The 24,720-nt window shown below is 42.7% G+C and overlaps 2 protein-coding genes across 4 annotated transcripts in view; both read right to left on the reverse strand.

Moving 5' to 3' along the window:
- Nucleotides 1-1,492: 1,492 nt before the first annotated feature.
- Nucleotides 1,493-2,750, reverse strand: LOC306900718 (neurogenic locus notch homolog protein 2-like). Its single transcript, XM_079467949.1, has 4 exons — nucleotides 2,721-2,750; nucleotides 2,145-2,235; nucleotides 1,801-1,954; nucleotides 1,493-1,615 (listed from the first exon to the last, which is right to left on the reverse strand). The coding sequence occupies exons 1-4, from the start codon at nucleotides 2,723-2,725 to the stop codon at nucleotides 1,539-1,541; spliced, it is 327 nt and encodes a 108-aa protein (XP_079324075.1). The 5' UTR covers nucleotides 2,726-2,750; the 3' UTR covers nucleotides 1,493-1,538.
- An 18,134-nt stretch (nucleotides 2,751-20,884) lies between these two features.
- The window catches only part of LOC306900716 (uncharacterized protein), a 44,538-nt gene continuing 40,702 nt past the window's right edge, over nucleotides 20,885-24,720 (reverse strand). The window contains exons 22-28 of one of the 3 annotated variants that reach the window (XR_013787319.1): nucleotides 24,525-24,657; nucleotides 24,207-24,449; nucleotides 23,989-24,101; nucleotides 23,411-23,791; nucleotides 22,607-23,118; nucleotides 22,033-22,383; nucleotides 20,949-21,935 (exon numbers count right to left, since the gene is read on the reverse strand). Coding sequence is in view for 1 of the 3 variants with exons in the window: in XM_079467947.1 (XP_079324073.1) it covers nucleotides 21,758-21,935; nucleotides 22,033-22,383; nucleotides 22,607-23,118; nucleotides 23,989-24,101; nucleotides 24,207-24,449; nucleotides 24,525-24,657 (1,530 nt within the window). In the remaining 2 variants the exon portion in view is untranslated. Of the gene's footprint in view, nucleotides 21,936-22,032; nucleotides 22,384-22,577; nucleotides 23,119-23,410; nucleotides 23,792-23,988; nucleotides 24,102-24,206; nucleotides 24,450-24,524; nucleotides 24,658-24,720 lie in introns of all 3 variants that reach the window. The other 2 variants (XM_079467947.1, XR_013787318.1) reach the window with 2 other exon arrangements.

Below are 24,720 nucleotides of genomic sequence, written 5' to 3' on the forward strand. Positions count from 1 at the left end.
TACATACGCTCCCATATGGCTGATGAGCTGTGCAGATGAAGTTTAGTGCGACCTTAATACAAGGGTCACTCCCTTTTGTGTAGGTAATGGGGACTGTGTAAACACAGGGTGAAGGGGCATCGAGCTTTAACCGTCAGTCTTTTTTCATGCATGGTGCGGGAGGAGGGCAGTTCCCAGGCCCCCATGTGTACGTTGGGGGGCAATAACTCATAAGCTCCCTCTGAACTTCCTCTTTCGTCCTTGGTTTTTACAACCCCTGTAGACCGAATCACAGCTGGTCGGGTTCTGCGCTGCGTAGTGAGAGAGCGTGAGAGAGACAAAACAAGAGGAGAGAAAAAACAGCAGGAGAGCTGATGGTAAGGTGGATCAAAAAAATCACAATGTCAATTTGAACAGCAAGCAGGAAAATGTCGAAACCGTGATACTGTGATTCGAGGTAATTTGGTGATCGAAAGTGTAATCAAGCCAGAGCCTTGGTGTGGTTACCAAACAAGCTATAACAAGTAAGAAAGGTGCTTATTGTGGTTATGCTATCACCACAGCGAATGAGAAGGGGTTATTGAATTTCACACCTATATATAATGGCTGAAATGTAAACATGTGTAATTTATCAATGTTATAAACTCTACATTTTTTTATAGATGCCATAGTCATTAAAACCGATAATTAATCCAAAGAAAATATCTTAATAAATAATAAATACACAAAATTAAGGATTAGAAATAGATTATCAAATATAAAGATAAAGTTAAATCACTAATGCAAAAACATTAAGTACTTTTTTCCCAAATCACCATCCCATAATCTTATATTGCTCAGAAAGATTGGGATGTTATACCTTTATAGGGAAATCATCTGGAGCTGTCTTGCAATGTTAAAGGGATAGTTCCAAAATAGAAATGTACTCACCGTGGAGTTGTTCCAAATCTAGATAAATGTATTTGTTCTGATAAGCACAGAGAAAGATATTTAGAAGAATGCTTATAACCAAACAGTTCTTGAACCCCATTGACTACCACAGTAAGAAATAACATTTTTTTTGTTCTATCGAACGAATAGAATGTAGGACAGAAAACAGTTCTGGGACACTTTTATTCAACCAAACAAAAAAATGTAGACAGATTATTATAAATTATCAGATTTTTACACAGTGAGTAATTCGTTAAATAATTTTAATTTTTGGGTGAACTATCCCTTTAAGAGAGTAAAAAGTCTAAAAATTTAACAGGAATTCATTTTTACTTCTCTGACATATAACTAACATGCCTACAAACTGTTCAGGGCTCTCGACAGCCTGTGCGCACCCATAATCAGTTTATAGTGTGTTTAGTACAAGCGCTGTATCTCCAACTCTGATCACACCAACTATTTTAATCCAATCTGCTTCATTTTCACATGACTGTCACGCACCCCAGCCGCCATGGAAACAGAAAAGAGAAGGGAAGAAGGCAGGCGAGAATGACCAAAAGAGGGAGTGGCAAAATGGTCTTACCGTCATAACGCCTCCGTTCTGGAGTCTTCTGGTGTGAATGCAAACCCTATTTAGCTCTGCTCCTGTCATGTCTGTAACTGCTGCCATTCCGCAATGAGGCCAGCATGAGGGGAGTGAAACCATCTGAGACAGAGAGAGAAGACAGACTTGGCCAACCCCTTAACGGAAATGTGTTCCTGTGGAATACTGGTGGCGCATGGGTTTGATTCACAGGAAATCCACTTACTCATAAAATTTACTTTTAACAAATAATTAATAAACTTCTATTCAACTTCTCAAAGAATAAAAAAAATCAGAAGTTACATTACCTGGTCCTTTGACATTGACATCCAGGCTGTCCATATCTATGTCTGCCTGAGGAGGAGTGAGCGTGATGTCTGCAGCTTTGTGATGCTGCACGGTCCATTCTCTTCTGTCCACCCCTCCATCCACTCCAACAGGAAGCAACGGCTTATCCTCCATCTGCGGAAATGAAATGAACGTTCAGTTTGATAAAAAATTATAAAGTAGTCTTTTTACCCTGGGGAAAACTTAATTCTGGAATAATTTGTTCCCCAAATGTTGAGGTTTCATGATTTAATCGTTAAAAACAGTCCTAACCCCCTTTCACAATGACAAGTGTAAGTTTATTACTTACGGTTCCCTCTCTTACCCTGGGTTTCTTAGCTAGATGATCCTCCTCTGACCAGTGATGGGTAGAGCTGCCATCCATCATCCCAACATCCTGTGGCTTCTGTATGTCCCTGAGAGAAGTGGAACAAGAAGACAAAATGAAATCATTACAGATGCCACCAGATTCCAAGATTCACATCAGGTTGGAATTATTAAATCGTCACTGTCAGACTGAAACCTTGTATCTCCAAAACTGCACCTTTCGGGAATGGAAAAAACTATTTTCAATAATTAAACACTGTGTTTGCCAAGTTTACAATTACACACTGTGTTTGCCAAGTTTACAATTAAACACTGTGTTTGCCAAGTTTACAATTAAACACTGTGTTTGCCAAGTTTACAATTAAACACTGTGTTTGCCAAGTTTACAATTAAACACTGTGTTTGCCAAGTTTACAATTACACACTGTGTTTGCCAAGTTTACAATTAAACACTGTGTTTGCCAAGTTTACAAGCTCTTTGATACATTTTATTGGTAAAATATTGGCAAAATCTACAGACAAACATGAAGGGTGACTGAATCGTTCTGAAAAGACTTTAGACTGCCACACTTACTTCATTCCAAAATCATCCTGGCCCACTGGTTCCCTGCGCTTACAGTCCTTTTTTGCCATAAAGCCGTCAGGAAGCCATCAAAATCCTTGCTTGCGTTTTCGCTTGGCAACCAATACACCCAATATCAGTATCAACAAGATGATAGCTGCTGCCACGGCAACCAAATACAGCAGAGGGGGCACGGGATGAGGATCATCATGACCACTATTGAGTATTTTCGTTAAATATATTGAGTATTTTCGTTAAATATCTCACATATCTCACCACCATTCTCACATTAGTTAACCACAATTAGTATTTTCTATATCTTCATTTATGCATGCATTTGAATATTAATCTACATATCATTTCGTTTCGTTAAGAAGTATTCATAGGAATAATAGAATAGAATATTACTTATTAGAGTTACTAGAGGTATAATCAGAAACCATATTTAACCACATTTAATTCAAGATAATTGTGAGCAAATGATTAAGATGATTTAATGACTTAATGTTACAATCAGTATACCAGTTTAATGATTATTTACATAAAAATACTTATGTAGCATGTTTAAGAATACATACTTTTCAACGTTTTACAGTAATATAAAATCCAGTGTTGTCTGTAAGGCCTAAGGTTCAAATAAAGTTTAGAGGAAGACATGCAGAAAACACTTTTACATAGAGCACCTGCACGTACCTGTACGTACCCCGCACACATTCTTGTAGATGAATTTAATTAAATTTAACTTATTGCATGCAGTCAAGGATGCTAGACTGCTCATTGTTACGCTAAAAAACATTACTATATCAAAAACATAGGGTCAGTTTTAATAAAACCTTATCGTATGCTAAGGACAACTCATATGATCAAGGGTGCATGTAGCAAAGTTCGTAAGAAGGGAAGGAAGGAGGCGGGAACCGGCGAACATTCAAATAATAAAACTTTAATTAAACATAAACAAACAATAAACACGGAAGTGGCCGACAGCCACCTCACGGTAGACTGCCGGCCATAAAACCTACATAAACTAAACACATTTCCGGGCCCGGACCTCTCTCGTCAACAGTCCTGCCGAACATCCATTTAAGCTCCCAATCTCCTCCGTGATGAGATGCGGGACCGGTGCGCGCACAGCTGATTGCACTTATCACTCACGCCACCGGCCCCGCGTCACGGCTCTCGTCCCGCCTTCCTCACCACATACCCCATCACCCCTTACAGGCCGGGGGGCACCCCCGAGACTGTACCTACTCCCCCCCCGGGGAGCCAGTCTCGGAGTCGGCAGCGCCTGGGGGTATGCACCGGCGAGACGAAAGAACGGAGACGGGAGCCCCCGGAACGACAGGGACGAGAGAGGGGAGAGAGGAAAAGAAAAAAAAATTGTCCGGTTCCCTGACACGCTGTCACTCGGTCCTCAGCCCAGCCGAGAGGCTCTTCCTCGCGGTGCGATGCGGTAGTGCTGGACGTCGGGGGGACGGCCCGATCCTCCTTCGCCTCCTGGCGGTTGGCGATGGCCCTCAGCGTGAGGGCAGCCAGCAGCGGGTCCCCCGTTTCCTGTTCCTCACCCTCATAGTTGTTGGACACAGGATTCCGGCCCACGGCCAACGGCGACGACCCCTCCGCTCCCTCCTTAAGGCCGCCATTCCACCTCGGCCCAGGAGCACGGCAGCGGGCTCTCCGTCCCAGCCGATTTTTCTTGCTCCAGCACCACCGCCTCGGGCAGCGCGCCGGCGGACGTCCCTTGTCCGCGCTGCCCGAACTCCTCCGCACCACGATGCCTCTCGGCAGCGAGGGCTCTTCGACAGCATGCCCCTCCTTCCTCCCGGGTTTCGGCACCAATGTAGCAAAGTTCGTAAGAAGGGAAGGAAGGAGGCGGGAACCGGCGAACATTCAATAATAAAACTTTAATTAAATAAACAATAACGTAACTGACCGACAGCCACCTCACGGTCGACTGCCGGCCATAAAACAACATACACACACTAAACATATGTCCGGGCCCGGTCCTCTCTCGTCAACAGTCCTGCCGAACATCCATTTAAGCTCCCAATCTCCTCCGTGATGAGATGCGGGACCGGTGCGCGCACAGCTGATTGCACTTATCACTCACGCCACCGGCCCCGCGTCACGGCTCTCGTCCCGCCTTCCTCACCACAGTGCATTATGAGTTCACCAAGTGGTTTGCCGGAAGAGAACCGGAAAACTGTTCAAATATGGGCACATTAATTATTTGTCTATGCGCCAACCAAGATTCCACAATTAAAAACATATCCTGTTGCCTAGGATCTATTGGTGGCAGAAACAGAGTTATTGGTCATTAAAAATAAGAGATAACGGGAACTTACCTGATTGGTGTAACAGACAAACCCCCCTGCACAAGTTTTACTATAACTATGAGCTTGAAAACACTGTATTTTCAGATGCTTTGGGAAGATCTCACTTTGTTTGGCATGCACAAATAAAGTTTACTTTTTGACACCTGGACCTTCTTTGTTTGAGCAATTTTTTGAAACTACAAGATCAATTTTCCACAACATATTTGGCGACCACGAAGGGAAGGTTTGCTGTACAGATCAAGTGAAGGTGAGCATGATTTTTGCCTTATAAATTAAAATACTCAGATAATCTGTGCAGTCTGCCGGAGGTGAGTCCCATATAGCAGTGATGTTTATAAAAAGCTTCTCCGGTCCAAAGAACTTAATTGATATGTTAAAATGCAAAGAGGGTCTTCAGGTCTCAAAGTTAAAAGTGAAGGATTAAAAAGAGAATGAATGAAGATGGTATACTGCTTAAGGCAGTTATTATTATTATTATTATTTATGTGACCCTGTTTCGAGAAGGGCAGAAGAATTGACCCGGTTTGAGAGGGCAATTATTATTTATGTGACCCTGTTTCGAGAAGGGCAGAAGAATTGACCCGTTCTGAGAGGGCAATTATTATTTATTTGACCCTGTTTTGAGAAGGGCAGAAGAATCGATTCAGTATATGTTATGTGTATGTTTAAGTCCGTGTCAGAATGAATGTTGTTATAAAAAAAAAAAAAAAAACTACCTCAGAAAGCTTGAGTGAGTGTAGGGTGGGGGCCGCTGGCCACGGTCCAAAATGAGTGATTCTATGAGTGTCCAGTAGAGTATGACAGAGACCACAGAAAGAGAGAGTGTGTGTGTGTGGATGAATGGAGAGTGTGTGTGTGCAGGAGAGCATGAGGAAGCACAGAGAGAAGGGGAGAGAGCTGAACGGAGACATTGCGTAATTTGTAAACCTTAAGAAAGTTAACCATTGTTGAGTTCTTGTTTTTTTTCCCCTAAATAAAGATTGAATGACCAAAAAGAATATTATAACATCTTAACATAAGGAGCGTAAACAAGTACCGAAAACTACCGATGGTCTCAGTGTGATTTCATGCATAAAGCAGTTTAAATAATAAAACTTTCTAATATTTTTCTAACTTTGAGAAACACTTTGCATCCATATTTTAGAACCTTTTTCATGAAGTGCACGTTTCGAAACCATTTCTGAATTCATATTTTGGAACATTTTTACTGACTTAAATTTAATCTTTGAACCTCATATTTCAAAGCTTTTTCTTTGATTTGTTTTTTAGGGAATAATTTCTGTCTCCATGTGTTATGAATCACCCTTCCAAAATAGCAACTTTTTAGTGACAGCCAGTTGACATTTCACTTTGTTGAATTATTATTGAGTTATTCAATTATTGATTTTAAGCTTGAATTCCTTTTAATATTGGTTATTAAACTAGTCTTTTAGTTAAGTTCTCTTTCACTTTGGTGAATTATTATTGAGTTATTCAATTATGTTTCTTTTTAATTTTGATTATTAAACTATTCTTTTGATTTACTTTCTTTCAGTTTATCAGCTATTCAATTGTTATTTACTTTTAAATTTGTTTTCTTTTGATTTCATTTTCTTCCAGTTTATTAAAGCATTCAGTTACTTTGAAAGTTCAAGTTCCCTCTAGTTTTGTTTATTTTCTTTCAGTTCTGCTACTTTCTTTCAGTTTGTTAAAACATTCAATTACTCTGAAAGTTCGAGTTTCATTTTGTTTTGCTTACAATAAATCTGAAACTCCTAGATTTCATTGAAAAAGAAAGCATATTATGAAGACACTGATTTTTGCCCCTTTTTATTAACTTATGTGAACATAAGTAAGTTTAACCTAATAGGACTTTTCCCACTAGTGATATTTTGCCTTATTGTTTTATTTTTCAGTTCACTGAATAGCCAGTTGCATGGCAGAGGAGGAGCCAGGTCTTGCTTATGAGAGAAACATAGCCATTGAGGCTAAGTTACAGACCTTTCGTACTGTGTTCTCTGAGACTAAGGGAATTAGGAATCACTTTTGGGAGGAGGAAACGTATATTGATGTACAAGGGGTAGAACAAGTTCTGACTGAGGAGAGGAAAAACTGGTACCTGAATCAACTGACTGAGGTTCGAAACATAGATCCTGCCCAATGGGAATGGCCATATATTAGCTGGGGGAAGATTGTGCAAAATTGTTGCAAGGTGGGAGTGCTGAGACAATACTTGAATGAAGCATGTCAATATCAGCATAATAAAATTGGCAGTCTCCCAGGCCCCTCAACAAGAATATTTTTTATTTCAAAGAATCCTCATAGATAGAGTGGTAGCCCACTATTTTGACCAAGGAGAGGCTCAGGGATTTGCTCTGGGGCAGGGAAACACTGGACGGCTCATTACTCACCCCGAGCTGAGAGTCTTTGCAGAAACTCGGTATGTAAGCTGGAAAAGCAGGATACTGTGCACCTGCAATGAATTTGGTAGAATAGCCCCCCAACAGTTTATGGCAGTAACTTTGAAGAAACTGGTAGTCGAAATAGCCCCAGAAAACTCCAGGGGCCTCATGTATCAACCTTGCGTTCGCACAAAAACTTTGCGTACGTCAGCTTTCACGCTCAAGGTCGGATGTACTAACGGTGAAATTAACGCGAGAATGTGTGTTCCTCCAAGCCAACTTCATGTCTGGCGTACGTACATGTCTCATTGTTTTTGTTCGTTGGCGACTCTTACAGGCAATGAAGTGAAGTTGTAAACATTACACAATAATTTGTTCTACAAGTCTATCGCACCACCACCTGTGGGAAGCATTGCTATTAATTAGCAATTTATAAATAATTGACATATATTGTCACACAAGCCTTATGGGATTATATATTAATTATATCAATTATGCAATTAAATAAGAACATATAAAAGCATACCGGTATGCAAATTGACACAACCCTTAGTCTATGGCAATGGCAGCTTTGGCTTTATTAGAGGACATTGCTAATGGCAGAATCCGAAGAGAACGAGTTTTTAGGGACCACAATGATTTTCTTGCTCAGGATGATGACTGGCTTATCAGCCGTTTCAGATTTCCAAGGGCTATCCTCTTGGAGCTCTGTGCTGAGTTGGGTCCGAATATAGAGAGAGAGACAGCAAGGAGCCACGCAATACCCGTTCCCTTGCAGGTGCTGACAACACTTGGTTTTCTGGCAACTGGTTCTTTCCAAAGGGAACTGGCAGACCGCTCAGGAATAAGCCAGTCGTCTTTGAGCCGCGCAATGCCAGCGGTATGGGACGGTATCATCCGCATGTCTACCAGGTATATAAGGTTCCCATATGATATTTGTTAGGCGCCTAACAAATGATTAGGTTCCCATTTAAGGTTCCCATATGATAATGCGCCTAACAAATGATGCAGTTGACCAGCCAAACATTAAAACGCAATTTGCAGCGATAGCCGGTTTCCCTAATGTAATCGGAGCGATCGACTGAACACACATTGCTATAAAGGCGCCATCTGAAGAAGAATTTGCATATGTGAATCGGAAACATTTCCATTCAATAAATGTGCAGATAATATGTGATGCACAAATGCGCCTAACAAATATTGTGGCAAGGTGGCCTGGGTCAACCCATGATTCATACATCCTTACAAACAGCATGGTTGGGATGAGGCTCCAAACTGGCAGGGTGCGTGATGGGTGGATTCTTGGTAAGTGATGCATTTAAAGTTATGCTTTATCTTATTGTATATTATATATATTTTTTTGCATTTAATTATTGAATAACCCTTCAGGAGACCGCGGTTATCCACTAAAGACGTGGCTTTTAACCCCCCTCATCAACCCACAAACTGACCAAGAGCGCAGATACAATAATGCCCATTCTCGCACTCGGTCAGTTGTAGAGCGGGCGATTGGGCAGCTGAAATGTCGGTGGCGCTGCCTTGACAGGAGAGGGGGGATGCTGTTATACCGCCCTGACAAGGTGTGCCGCATTGTGCTGGCCTGTGGTGTGCTGCACAATGTTGCGCACAGGCATGGCATACCACTTGGTGAGGTGGCAGCACCGCCAGATGACCCTGACCCAGGACCAATGTATGTGCAGCCCAACCAACAAGCTATTCAGGCCCGTCAACATGTGATTGCAACAATATAAATGGTAATCGGAGACAAAGTTCATTTTTTGACCAATTCCTTTAATGAGTGGCTTATGTCTGTGAGTGCGTCAGTGATATTTTTAAGGTGACTGTTGATTTCGCCGATGGCCATAACGATTTGCTGCTGTGACTCCAAAACAGCATGCGTCAAGACGCGGCCAGACGGACGGGCGTCAGCATTGGTGGGAGCACTGGAAACACTGGGCACAGTGGGCGCTGGCTGCTCAGGAGGGGAGGATTCCGAGTGCGTGCCAGTGGATGTTTCAGCTATTGCACCATATGAGTCTAAATAAACACAGGCACATGTTAACTTTGATTTGAGTCCGTTCCATTTTTAAGGGGCACACGCATTTGCCATAAATGCAATGGATATGTAAAATCTCTGGTGTAGTTTTGGTCAACTACATTGCATGCATTTGATAATGAAAAAGGCTATATATACCAAAGTAAAAACAAATGAGAAATTGTTACCTTCGTGGCAGTCCTGTAGTGAATCTGAGTCTCCCACAGCAGCAGATACCACTCCAGAGAGTAAAGTGTCACCTATAATTGAGGCAACTCTCTGCTCAAAGGGTGTTAGTTCATCGACCCCTTTACCACTGCCTGTTCTGCCCACACTTTGTCGGTGCGCAACAGTTCTCCGTTTTACGTCCACCTTAATATCAGACCATTTCTTTTTAAGGTCATTTACAGTGCGACTTTCAGATCCCACCGCATTGACGGCTCCAGCCAAACTCTCCCACTCATATTTTTTCCTTTTGTTGTTAATTCCGGAGGACAAAGTTCCAAATAAAATATTTTTTCTGGTTTCTACCTCCGATAGTAGCACCTCCAGTTCACTTTCCGTAAAGTTTCGTTTCTTGCCGCTTGCTTTAGCCATTTTCTTACTGCTATCGTTTGCCAAAGTGAACTCATTACCATATTTAAATTGATTTAATTAGGGGAGGAGACTGGGTGGGGAGTTGTGCTCATACATGTGCGCTCAATTCTACGTTAATTGGGATGTACAAAGAGAATATGCGTGGGATCCTTCGTACGCAGAGATTCATACATCTGTTTTTTTTGTGCGTACGCACATTTACAGCTTTGTTGCAATAAATGTTACAATAAATAAATGGTATGCTGCCTCTTAAACATGTTAGAATAAATAAATGAAATAATCTGAAAATACCTGAACTTTGTATTATTGTAAAAACATTTCTTTAAACATGGCATCCACTCCTGTAGACCTGTTGGGAGCCAGATACCCGGTATGCAAAGACACGATAGAAAGAATATCTAAAAAATGGGCCACACGAACCAAAAACCTAAGAACAATGTGGCCAGAGAATGGTACCTTTGAAGTAACAGTGTGTGAGGAAATGGAGGGACTGATAAAAAATTATAAACCAAGAGACAAAACCAAGAAACGAGAATCGAAAAGGAAAGTAGAACAGGAAGTGTTGAACTTGTTCAAAAATGAAGGAATTAGTTTCCTGAAAAATATGAGAAAAATCAGAGCAGTGCTAAATAAGGATGATGAAAATGAGGAAGGAGCTTTTGAGAAAATGACTTTACCACCTCCCTATGAATCTCCTTAAGGCCAAAGGGTAGAAAAGACACAAACATTGACACAAATGCCATTGGTAGCAATATCAGGAGACGTTAAAATAGACGGGGTAGTTGACATGGATCCAGAAGTAGGGACCAATGTTAGGAGAAAGACCCTCACAGGAGCAAGAGAAAAGAATGACAAGGCCGGACAAAAATCCCCGGTAGGTAGGGAGGATCACTTAGAGGAAGAAGAACAAGGTTTACCATGTTCTGGTCCTTATGAAGCCCTAAGTGAAGCATTAAAGAAACTAACAAAACAACATGGAGAGTCCTACGATGTCGCCGCAGACGGGCTTAGAAGTATACATAGGAATGCAACTACTGCTCTGGAGGGTTCCGCAAGCGTCCATACCGAAAGCGAGAGCGAGGACGAAGAGTGCAAATCAGAGTGCAAGGATGAAGGGAAACATCAAGACGAGGCCCAATGTATGCGAGCCAACAACAAAATAACATCAGGTTCAACTCTGAGAGGCCTCCCAAATGGAGAAGTAAAGTTTGTGACGGGTAAATTATTCCTCCAGGACTCAGAGATCGAAGAATCCGAACTCTGGATTAGGGGGTCAGGAGGAAGACTTAGAAAGACTAAAAGCCTGTCACACTTCCCCAGTAAAGAACAACAGAAAGGCTACTCGGCTGCAGGAGGAAAACAGTTCCCGATCTTGGTAAAAGGAAGACAAGCGCAGTATGTGCCTTGGGCGTCTCAGGATCTAGAAGGACTAATTGCTCGTCTACCCGACCTGCATGAAGGAGCAGGAAAATGGATCAGAATGGTGGAGGACGAAACAACAGGAAAACTCTTGGCGCTAGGAGACATCAAAGCACTCCTGGCCAGATGTGTGGGAAGTTCTAAGCTGAACGAAATGTTAGAAGCGGCAGGTCTCCAAGAAGCAGTGGATTCACCCTTTCTAGATGGTGATCCATTCAATAACCATAGAGGGATGGTATGGGTGGAATTAAGAAGAGAGTTTCCCAACCGCATAGACCCCCGAACACTTAAGGGGGAACAGATGGGAGAAGAAGAGAACCCTGCTGCTTTTATACAAAAACAACTAAGAAAGTGGAAACAAGAGCTGGAGAGAGACCCAGAAGGCGATATGGTGATGGCAGCACTGTTCCGAAATGCTATCGTCTACGCCATGTCACCAGCGGTAAAGGCCAAGCTAGAAGACGTAGTGGGCCTGAATTCTAAACCCATAAAGAATTCTGTGATTATGTGACCCATGCCGTGGAACAACATAGAAGAAATGAACTAAAACTGAGGAACCAAGAAAAAGATCTACAAAGGAAGCTGGTACAATTACAACTTGAAGAACTGGCCAGAAAGAAAAAGACGCAAGCCGTGGTTAAAGACAAAGACAAAGAAGAAGACTCCATAGCAATGATGGCTCCGGTAAGCGTTCCAGCACCTACGATACAGCAGCCAAGCATAGGAGCTGTACCACAGCAAGCACAAGGAGGAGGGCCACAGCAGCCGGCACCTATTGTCATTTATGTGAAGCCTAACCAACAGAACAGATCTGGGCCGAAACCCAAGCAAGGAGAGCATGGAAGGCCGAGAACAAGAAACCCATGCTGGGGATGTGGTCAAGTGGGGCACAACAGAAGGGATTGTCCACCCAACCCCTGGAAAACAAGTCAGCAACAGCAGAGCTCCCAATGGCAAGTAGGCCAACAACAACAACAACAACCCCAATGGCAAGAACAAAGACAACAAGGACCTCTTTGGCAAAACCAGCAAAATCAACCATGGCAAGGCCAACAGCAACAACAACAAGGCCAGCAACAACAACAACAACAAGGACCAGTCAACCCATGGCGAGGGCCGGATGTCGGATACTAGGGATGCCAAGAAGATCCTACAGGGAGGGGTCAGCACCCAATGATAACTGAAGATGCTGATTCTGAACCTATGCTGCAGGTTAATATTGAAGGCAAAAACACACCAATGATGATAGACACTGGAGCAACTTATACATGTATAAACTCAAATTATGCCTCGCACCTCCCCATGTCTGGCAAGTTCACAAAGACAGTAGGATTTTCTGGAAAGACGCAGCTAAAAAAAGCCAAGAGAATCCAATGGATAAGCACAGATAATCCCCTAATATTTATCTCAGAAGACAAACAATTTATGAAGATTGCATGCGCCACAATAATGCAGGGAGCTCCTAGAGAGGTGGAGGTCAATAATCAAAAGAGTATTAATTTGGAAAGCATCCTTGAAACAGAAATCAAACAAACGGAGCTCCTCAAAGAAATGGAACAATTGGTTCCAGAACAGCTGTGGTCGAAACATGACACAGATGTTGGGCTGATAAAATCTGCCAGCCCTATAGTCATTAAAACAAAACCAGGAACTAAATTACCTAACAAATACCAATATCCACTAAAACCTGAAGCCATAGATGGTATCAAGGGAACTATAGAAGGACTAACTGAAGCAGGGGTGCTCTTTAAAACATCTAGTCCGTGTAACACTCCTATTTTGCCCGTTACCAAAGCTGATAAAGCAAAGTGGCGGTTGGTACATGATTTGAGGGCAATCAATGAAATAGTGGAAGATTGGCCAGTAGAGGTCCCAAATCCTCACACCCTGCTCACAAATATTCCACCAGATGCCAAGTATTTTACAGTAATTGACCTTTGCTCTGCCTTTTTCAGTATCCCATTGGCGGAAAGTAGCCGACATTTGTTTGCCTGTACATATGAGGGAACTCAAATATCCTATACCAGAGTCCCGCAGGGATTCCGCCATAGCCCCCACATATTCAATCAACTGTTAAAAGCTGATTTAGAGGATCTGGTATTGGACAGCACCCTTCTACAGTATGTGGATGACCTATTGATTTGTGCCCCTACCCTTGAGCAATGCCACAGAGATTCTATCAAAGTTTTAACGAAACTGGCAGATGGAGGTCATAAGGCCTCAAAGGCAAAGTTACAATACTGCCTCCCACAAGTTGAGTACTTGGGACGAATAGTCGCATATAGAACCAGAGCGATATCACAAAGCCAGTTAGAAGGAATAAGCAGAGTACCACTTCCACAGACTTTTGGACAAATGATGACATTCTTGGGCATGACTGGGTTTAGTTCAGATTGGATAGAGGATTATGCAATCAAGACTGCCCCACTAAGAGCAATGATGAAGCAGGCAGGGCAGCAAAATTTGAGAGCCACACTTACATGGGATAGTGATGCTACAATAGCATTTGAGTCAATCAAAAGAGAACTGCAAAGTGCCCCAGCCCTGACAAGCCCCGACTATTCAAAGCCCTTTCACTTGTATGTAGCCAACAGAAAAGAAGGCTATGCCTCTGCAGTACTGATGCAGGAAACTTGTAAGGGAAGAGGGAAACAACCTATTGCCTTCTATAGCACAAAATTGGATAGCGTAGCACAGGGATATCCACCTTGTTATCAAGGCCTTGCAGCTGTATATTATGCTTATGAAAAAGCTTCTACCTTGACTATGGGATACCCAGTGATTATTTACGCACATCACAAGGTAGTAGAAATGCTGGAACAGGGCAGATTTGTTTTAACACAGGCCAGAAGCCTGGCATATTCTACTCTTTTAACATACCCAGATGTAACAATAAAGCATTGTACCACTGTGAATCCAGCTAACTACATACCCTTAGAGGGTGAAGGCAAGCCACATGATTGCATTGCTGAGTCACTGGCTTTCACCCGTCTGAGGCCAGACCTAGAGTCCACCCCAATATTGAATGCAGTGGCTGATTATTTTGTAGATGGCTCCTGTTTTAGAGATCATTTGGGTAATCATGCAGGATTTGCTGTAGTTAAGCGAGAAGGAAGTGGATTCACCCCTGTAATTTCCCAACATTGTGAGCAGCCTTGCTCAGCACAACTGGCCGAATTGAAAGCATTGACTACTGCCTGCCAGTTGGCAAAAGGACAAATTGTAAATATTTATACAGACTCTGCTTATGCCCATGGAGTATGTCACTTATATGGAGCAGTGTGGAAGCAAAGAGGATTTAAAAAGAGTGATGGGACCCCAATACAACATGCTGAACAAATTGTACAGTTAATTTCAGCCATGATGCAACCGAAACTGCTGGGTATCATTAAGTGTCAAGCACACAAAAAGGGCAATGACTTTGTAATACAAGGAAACAATGCTGCAGACGCAGAGGCCAGAAAGGCATCAGGGTGTCAAAATGCTGTAATGGCTCCCATGGTGTTGGTACAGCCCGAGCCCCGCATTACGGACCTAGCTCGCATACAAGAGCAGGCAAGTGCGGTTGAACAGTCAGTATGGCAACAAAGGGGGGCCACAAGGGATGTAAATGGGGTATGGCGATCTCATGAAGGACTAATAATAGCACCGCATGCCTTATTAACTGTGTTAATTTCAGAGACACATGGATTTGATCATTGTGGTCGAAATGAGATACTCCGAAAAATCAAACAACAAGGATATTGGTCACCTTATTTACAAGCAACAGTAGATGATTTCCTCACAGGGTGTGACATTTGTGCTCAGAACAATGTAAGAAAAGGGACTTCAGCACCAATTGGACACATCCCTGTACCAGAGGGACCGTTTAAACACCTGGTAAAGGATTATGTTGACATGATCAAGTCAGTCAGAGGCAAAATATACATGTTGGTGATTATAGACAGATTCAGCAGATGGGTGGAAGCTGTGCCATCACCAGACCAGGGATCTGGAACGGTGATTAAGTTTTTGACACGAGAAGTGATTCCCAGGTTCGGAATTCCATCTGAAATCAGCTCAGACAACGGCTCCTCCTTTATTCAAAGAACTGTAAAGACTGTCCTACAGCAGTTGCGCATAAAACAGAGGCTAGGGTGTGTCTACCATCCCCAATCTAAAGGGATGGTTGAGAAGGCTAATGGGACCCTGAAGGCAAAGATAAACTAAATCTGTGCTGACACTAAATTGAACTGGGTAGATGCCTTGCCACTGGCACTGATGAACTATCGCATGCAAACAAACAGGACTACTAATTTGACCCCACATGAAATGCTCACGGGCAGACCCATGCCAGTGCCATATTTGAGGGGCCCTTATGATGGACCCCCCTTGGAACAATTGCAAATTGATTAAGAACTTACATGAGACAATTAACTGCTATACACGAAGCTATATATTCACAGGAGCAGCGCCGAGGACCTAGAGAGGAGGAAGAAGCTCCATGCGCAGTCGTTCCTGGGGACAAAGTTTACCTAAGGGTCTTCAGAAGAAGGTGGAATGAGCCACGAAGAGAGGGTCCCTACACAGTAACACGAGCAACGGCAACAGCAGTCCAAGTGGAGGGCAGTAACACCTGGTACCATTTGAATCACTGCACCAGAGTACCACAGCTCCGACGTCGAGATCCTGCACAGGCCAGAGAAGAAGCTGAGGATCAAGCAGAGATTTCAGACGAGGCCCAGAGCCAAGATGATAGTCAGGGAACACCTGAGAGGGTTCCGGAGCCAACTCCAGAACCACCTGGGGCAGGCGCGACGCAGCAGGAGCAGCTCCCGCAGCTCGAACCAGAGTCAGAGAGACCAAACCAGGAGTCGGAGCCGACACAGCACCAGCCAGAGCACGAGTCAGAACAGAGAACACGATGGGACACGGAGATCAAGACAGAGACATTCGGAGGAACATGCTGGCAGGGCTGCATACGATCCTGATATACATGGGGAATATGCCACAGACCCAGGGGAGTCCCCTTCAGGACTATCCCCTGAGCAATTGCTGGAACACGACTTCCCAACCATCAATGTGTCAGACCTCAACTGGTCACCCTCAGACTTCAACATATGGCGAATTATCCAGGCCTGAGAGACTATGGGATATGGCAATTCACAATGAGTTGTACAGATGGGCACATTTCACAGCAGATCAATTGTACATGGACGGATGTGTATTTTGCACTCCATCACCAATGAGCAAACTCATCGTTGTGCCAAACCCATATGATTATAGACATTGTGCTGGACATTATGCAAAACGTTGTGATGAAAAGTGAAACACTGTTCCTTTTTGCCATGCAGAATGTTTGGCCCTGGCAGGTCGGGCGAATAGGGAACGATACTATAGTCATCCATTATGGGGAAAAGAATGCATGGATATTGACGTAAATCTCCCTGCAGGAATGATTGAGATCCCAGCTGTTTATGATATAGACTACACATTGCAATATGAATGCTTTAATGGAACAAACAAAAAAGAGGGCAATAATGTGGGAATTTTTGGAGGGAAATGTATAACTGTTTGGCATTTGGACAATATGATGCGAGAACACACGGGTGTAGTAAAACATTGGGATAATAAGTTTGCTTCTGCCACACTCACAGACAATTATACAGCAATAGGATGGGAAGATTGTCCAAATATGACATTGGGATGGCCATTAATAGAATCTTACGAGACCCAGATCAGTGCTATAGCAGACTATTTCTGGGTATGTGGAGGAAGCAAACTAAGACCAGTATTACCGAATAACTGGATGGGTTTATGTGCAAGAGTAAAATTAATAAAAGATGTCACTATGATCCCATGGGACCCAAATGACAAAGTAAAAAGCCAACCAAACCATAGAATAGTGAAAAGAGCTTACCAAAGTGACCCCAATGTTTATTTAGATGCTATAGGCCAACCCAGAAATATACCACATCAATTTAAAGCAAGAGATGAAGTTAAATCTGGTTTCGAATCTATACTGGTATGGATAGCGACAAACAAAAATACGGAATGGATTAATTATTTATATTATAATCAGCAAAGGTTTATTAACTATACAAATGATGCACTTGAAGCACTTGGAGAACAATTAGCCCCAACAAGCAAAATGGCCTGGCAAAACAGACAAGCCCTCAATTGGCTATTGGCTGAGAAGGGAGGTGTCTGTGTAATGTTTGGAGATGACTGTTGTACATATATTCCTAATAACACTGCCCCCAATGGGTCTTTTACAAGTGCTATGGAAAAATTGAAAAATTTAAGGGATGAAGTAACTACTAATGCAGGAAGGGACAAGGCATTTGGTACATGGCTGGATTCAATCTTTGCGTCATGGCAAGGATGGGTTGCAAAAATAGGAATAATGATTATTTGTGTCTTACTGATATTTGCAATATTGTTCTGTTGTATTCTTCCTACACTGAGGTCGCTGATGTTTAAGACCACAACTAAAGAAATGTTTATGCAAACTGATTTAAATATGCAGCATGACTCTGAGGCATTTATGTTAGCTATGGTGACGACAATAGAAAACTGTAATGAAATACCTTAACTTAACCAAAAATAGGGGTGCCATTTTGTTTTACTGTTATGACTCTGTTTTTCTATAAAAGGGAGACAGCATAGAGTTGTATTTCTTTTTGGGGATACGTAGTGTAGTTATAATCTGATAGATACCGATAGGCAGGAAGACATCTTACGTTTTGTTTGTTATTTTGGCATACAACCCCTCCCCCTTTTAATTTACTCATGTTAAGGTAACACATTTATGACCCAGAAAAAGTAATGAAAAGGATGTATACGATGCAGTTTTCTTTCTCTTTCTTCTTTTTCTTTTCCTCTCTCTCTTTCTCCTTCTTATCACAAACAGGCCGCGGCCAGGAGTGGTCTAGCAGATTCACTACGATAACGTTCCTGACCTGAGTTGCATCACGGACGTGGCAATTCTCCGGAGAAAAGACATTAAACTAGCCTGGAGACGTAAACTCCCATTGCAACAAGAGGAGTATTCATCAAGACGACCCCAACGATGGAATGAGAGAGTGGTGCTACACCCAGCACGAAGGGATGTAATACAATTCTTGAGACAAGCAGCAAGCCCAATACTGGAGCAGGACACCGCTGTTTTGGCTGTGGGAGGATCAGTTGCTGCTCCAGCCTACTACAACTACCGTTGTGGAATAACTGTGTTCTTCTTCGTGTCACAACCTGGACAACGGCCAGTTATACATCGTGCAAAAAAGGCTTTGACAACTACACACCATAATTGACCTATCACGGAATGGGAGTACAAATGCATGCATTACCCAAGAAACTAGAACTGTGAGTAGGAGTCCGAGGGCTAAGTGCCAGTGGAAGAACCACCTCTTTTAGTGACGGTGGGGGCCACCCACTGGACGAACATAGGTCGCCTCAAAACATTAGTTACCCTGTCAGGACTCCTTTAGCGAGCTCACTCATGTACTTTTGAGCATATGGACTTATGTGATCAATGTCAGCTGCATTCCAGCAACTAATTGGAAAATCGACACAGAAAAAGCCTTAACACAGAATTACAGGCAGCTATGGCAGAGATAATTGCTAACGGATTACGGATACCCTCCATAGAAAAGACTATGATGCATTTACATTTACATTTACATTTATTCATTTGGCAGACGCTTTTATCCAAAGCGACTTACAAGTAGTTTTTTACAGTGACACATTACTGCAGAGCAATCAGGGGTAAGGTGCCTTGCTCAAGGGCACTTCAGTCATGACCTGCTGGCACTGAGTTTGAACCTGCAACCTTCTGATCACAAGCCCAACGTTCTAACCCCCAGGCCACAACTGATGCATGATACCTGGATTCCACAAACCCTTCCTGGACGACTCTTTGCTCAGATAGCAACTGTTAAACACATACCTACCAATCTTACCTGCTATGAGAGGACGTCGGGACAACGTTACTTGCGAACCATACCAAGAGGGAAATGTTCGTAGAAATGTCTACAAATCAATAACAGATTCAGAAAGGAAAAATTGCATGGCATGTCTTCACTATGCAGATTACATCAATCCTCCCCCTGGTCCTGTTAAAGTTACCCATGCAACTTCACAACCAGCTGTAGCCTACCAATACATTCTTACTTCGGAGAACGGACGAGCAAAATGTCCCTCATGCTCAGGTGTACACATTCCTGACGAACAAGGAACAGGAGTCATTGAAGGATACTACTGGCTTTGCGGATTTCAAGTATATTTGTCATTACCAAAGAACTGGACAGGACTATGTGCTTTGATCCAACTACATGGAGGGGCTATTATCGTGCCCCATTACTCAATGGGACGTCAACATCGACAAAGAAGAGGCTTATTTAACTTTCTGCATGACAGCCCAGTGCCTAAAAATCAACATCTATGGATGGTTGCAGAAAAACTTGCTGCAGCCTTTGCTCCAATGTTAGGAGTAACGACATTGATGCAGGAAGTAGAAATCACTAGATATGAGCTGTCATCGTTTGTTAACACCATGAAAAACATGATGGTAGGAATACAAGAAGAACTCAGAGGATTATGTCTCGCTGCTCTCCAGAATCGTTTGGTTCTGGATCAACTGACTGCGGTACAAGGAGGTGTTTGCGCAATGGTTGGACAAACTTGTTGCACATACATACCCAACAACGACGACAAAGGACATCTCATTGCACAAGGAATACACAATGTTTCCATGCTATCTGAAATGATTGCAAAGGGTGACGTGACTTCAGATCCGTCTATATGGGACTGGTTCACCAACATTTTTCCCAGTCTGCACCACATACTGATGTTGGTGGCATGTATTTTGTCACCACTAATCATATTACTGTGTTGTTGGTCATGCATAGTTCAGGCTGCGAAGCGAGTTGTCTCAGCTCCTCAGACACATCAGATGGTTGTCTATTCGATTAGTGATGGCCACCTATATGAAAATGCATAGACCTGGTCACCCTTATTGGCTGTGGGTTACAAGCAGGCGTTGTCCGTGTCACGAGACAACCGAGAGGATACAATGGATTTTTATTGTTATGCATATATATATATAACACTATAATGAGTATTTACGCGGTCTGTCAATGACCTTTGATTGAATTTTATCGTTTTTTAGGATGTGGGACTCCTTGTAGAGGAGCCCCAAAGGGGGGAATATATTGAGTATTTTCGTTAAATATATTGAGTATTTTCGTTAAATATCTCACATATCTCACCACAATTCTCACATTAGTTAACCACAATTAGTATTTTCTATATCTTCATTTATGCATGCATTTGAATATTAATCTATATATCATTTCGTTTCGTTAAGAAGTATTCATAGGAATAATAGAATAGAATATTACTTATTAGAGTTACTAGAGGTATAATCAGAAACCATATTTAACCACATTTAATTCAAGATGATTGTGAGCAAATGATTAAGATGATTTAATGACTTAATGTTACAATCAGTATACCAGTTTAATGATTATTTACATAAAAATACTTATGTAGCATGTTTAAGAATACATACTTTTCAACGTTTTACAGTAATATAAAATCCAGTATTGTCTGTAAGGCCTAAGGTTCAAATAAAGTTTAGAGGAAGACATGCAGAAAACACTTTTACATAGAGCACCTGCACATACCTGTACGTACCCCGCACACATTCTTGTAGATGAATTTAATTAAATTTAACTTATTGCATGCAGTCAAGGATGCTAGACTGCTCATTGTTACGCTAAAAAACATTACTATATCAAAAACATAGGGTCAGTTTTAATAAAACCTTATCGTATGCTAAGGACAACTCATGAGTTATTACATATGATCAAGGGTGCATTATGAGTTCACCAAGTGGTTTGCCGGAAGAGAACCGGAAAACTGTTCAAATATGGGCACATTAATTATTTGTCTATGCGCCAACCAAGATTCCACAATTAAAAACATATCCTGTTGCCTAGGATCTATTGGTGGCAGAAACAGAGTTATTGGTCATTAAAAATAAGAGATAACGGGAACTTACCTGATTGGTGTAACAGACAAACCCCCCTGCACAAGTTTTACTATAACTATGAGCTTGAAAACACTGTATTTTCAGATGCTTTGGGAAGATCTCACTTTGTTTGGCATGCACAAATAAAGTTTACTTTTTGACACCTGGACCTTCTTTGTTTGAGCAATTTTTTGAAACTACAAGATCAATTTTCCACAACACAACCTAAAAGGGGGCAGGGTGGTTAACAAAGTTGAATTTAAGACTGAATTTCAGACCACAGAATGCATTCTGGTAGTATACGTAATGCTGACGGAGATTAGGGGGTACGGCAGCTCCGATTTCAGATACTCGGCAGCTAAGTAGGCCGCAGCCTGGTCTGCGATGGAGAAGCATTCACTTGAGTGCTGTGAACACTGACGATTGTCAATCTCCAGGAAAACCTTCGATCTAAAGCACACAGATTTACCGGTTACTAATGACTTATTCGTGACATGACTTTGGAAAATATGGTTCATATTGATATTTCCAGAAGTGAAAAACATACCCAAGAACCTCCTTCCCCAACTCTCGTTTGCCACGTAGCTTCATCGTGGAGACACCGTCTTGCAAATCGCCTTCCTCTTTTCCATAATAGGGGTACACCATAGGTCTCTGCTGCTGGTCCATCTTTAGCCGCACGTTAGTGTGCAAGAGCATCCCCAAATAGCGCAAGAAACCCTGCCTGTCATCCAGCAACTCTTGGGGCTGCAGCAACACCACGATCACCAGTGTGCCGTCAGCCAGTTTGGGAGGAGCGTCTGTAGCGCAATCCAGTCCATCCCAGCCACATGCTTCTGTGTTACAGCCCTGGTTACAATGACCATTGCCGTAATGGTCTGCACAGTATTTGTCATACCTGAATGGAGAATTAGGGTAAAGAGACAGAAAGACCATGTGAGAGAGAGACAGAGAGCTACAGCTACTATAAATCTTAATAATGGTGCACGTTCCAAGTATAGTAATTCTGCAAAAAGTTGTGAGAAAAGTTAACTATTATCTAACCCAAAAAGCATACAACTAATTTCACTAGTTATAACTTGTACTACTTACAATTTACAGCATACTTCAGACACACATACTTGCAAGTGCTCTGACCCGAAGTACATTCAAAGCTGTCAAAAAGGCAGCCGGCATTGTTACATTCTTGGTCACAGCGTTCATTATGGAAAAGATCCCAGCAGGGCACAGAGGCTGAGCAGTTCTTCCAGGGCTTTTCGAAATGCAATGTACAGTCACCTCCATCCCACTTGCACTCTGCAGTTTTGCACTGTGGGTCACATACTTTGTCTCCTGCCCGTTGTTCACACTCCACGTGTTGGCAGGTAGGTGTAGTTCTAGAAAAAATCTGACAATCCGGCCCGCTGTATCCATGCGCACAGCGACAGCTAAACTTGTTGGAATCACGTGGATCTGGGATGCAGGTGCCTCCGTTACGACACAAGCAGAGATTTTGGAAGATCTCGCAGTGTGGGCCGGTAAAACCGTTTTTGCACTGACACTGTGGCCGCCCCAGCGTCTCCATGCACCGTCCACCGTTCAGGCAACGGACGTTGGCACAGGGGTTATCACCACAGTTGAAGCCAGTGAAACCCTGCAAGAGAGGAAACAGCTGTCAGATGCAAAAAAAGCCCTAGAGAAACTGAATTAGAGAGGGGAGATATAATACAAAAGAGTGGCTGGAAAAGTGAATCATTGAGTTGAGAGTGTAGGGCTGGTGTCAATACAATTAGCACAAATATACTGTACATTTTCAGTTGATCGCCTGCTTTAAGGATCTTTTAAGATCAGTGTTTAACTTCATACCTGATGTATGCAGCCTCTGTCTTTAGCGCAAGCATGAGAATAAAAGAACAAATAGCCTTAAGAAGAGGAAACAATTATACCCGAAGCAAAGCAAAGATCAGACAGCTGTGGCGGAGGGTACAGATCCAGGATCAGCATCACCTGGGAAACAGCCTGGCAGCTAATGCTGATCGCCCACACCTGATGCTGATTAGCTGCCGGGCATATAAACCACATTTACACATCACTCGAGGAGCTGGTACTCCTCACGGCTAATACTGTGTCTTCTCTTCCTATAGACTCCAGCGAGTAACGGAACCACAAAGAAATCATCTTTGCACGAGCACGGACTGGCAGGCAATTGGTTGAACACGAGCACCTCGGGTTGTCACCAGTGGATTGAGTTTTTCCCCACGTGTGTCAATAAATTCCCCTCCGGGGTTGTTTACACCGGCTGTCTTGTGTCCGTAGTGTTTCTTACCCTGCCACACAGCACATAAGACAATTAAATATTCTTCATCACCTCTCCGAGAGCGATTAGTAAAAATTGGTGAGCAGCTTTTTTATTCACTGTAAATAAAGTAAATTCAGTGACTGGGAAAAAAGACAGGAAACACCTTGCAGTTGAGGAAATATTTAAGCGCATACACACAAGTATACATACTTAAACAGCACTTACGGATTGGCAGGTGCAGCTGTAACCATGCACCGAACTCATGTTCATTGAACATCTGCCGTTGCGGTTGCACGGCTTGGATTGGCACAGATCCACCATTGACTCACAGTGTCGACCTGCAGGAGGATAATGAGTGCATTTATGCAAACATGTTACTTTGAATATTCTCAAACAATAAATTTACTGAAAGAAATACGTAAATATCGGCTTTTGAGTCTCACCGGTATAACCGAGACGGCAGCGGCACTGATAGTCATTTGCGAGCGGGACACAGTCGATGGTTCCAGGGTGGTGGCACGGTCTGGACAGACACTCATTTATATCTCCCTCACAATGCTCCCCGGTAAAACCAGGTGGACAGGAGCAGGTGTACCGTCCCAAACCATCCACACACTGGCCGCCGTTCAGACAACTTGTACTGAAATCCTGGGCACACTCATCAACGTCTATTTCACACCGCAATCCTGCAGAACAAGTGAATATTTACATGACAGTAGGGTGCTAAAGATCCATTAAAATAGGCAGCCACTGGTTCATACCTTTGGTGCCAGGAGGGCACGAGCAAGAGAAACGGTTGACCAGGTCAATGCAGGTGCCTCCATGGAGACAAGGATTTGATTGGCACTCGTTAACATTGTATTCACAGTTCACACCCTGATAACCTGCTTTACACTGATAGACAAGGAGAGAGATTTGGATATTAAAAGACAGTTCTTGAAAATACCTTTGCTAAAG

The sequence above is a fragment of the Barbatula barbatula genome, assembly GCF_947034865.1.
Source record: "Barbatula barbatula genome assembly, chromosome: 11".
Classification (NCBI taxonomy): domain Eukaryota; kingdom Metazoa; phylum Chordata; class Actinopteri; order Cypriniformes; family Nemacheilidae; genus Barbatula; species Barbatula barbatula.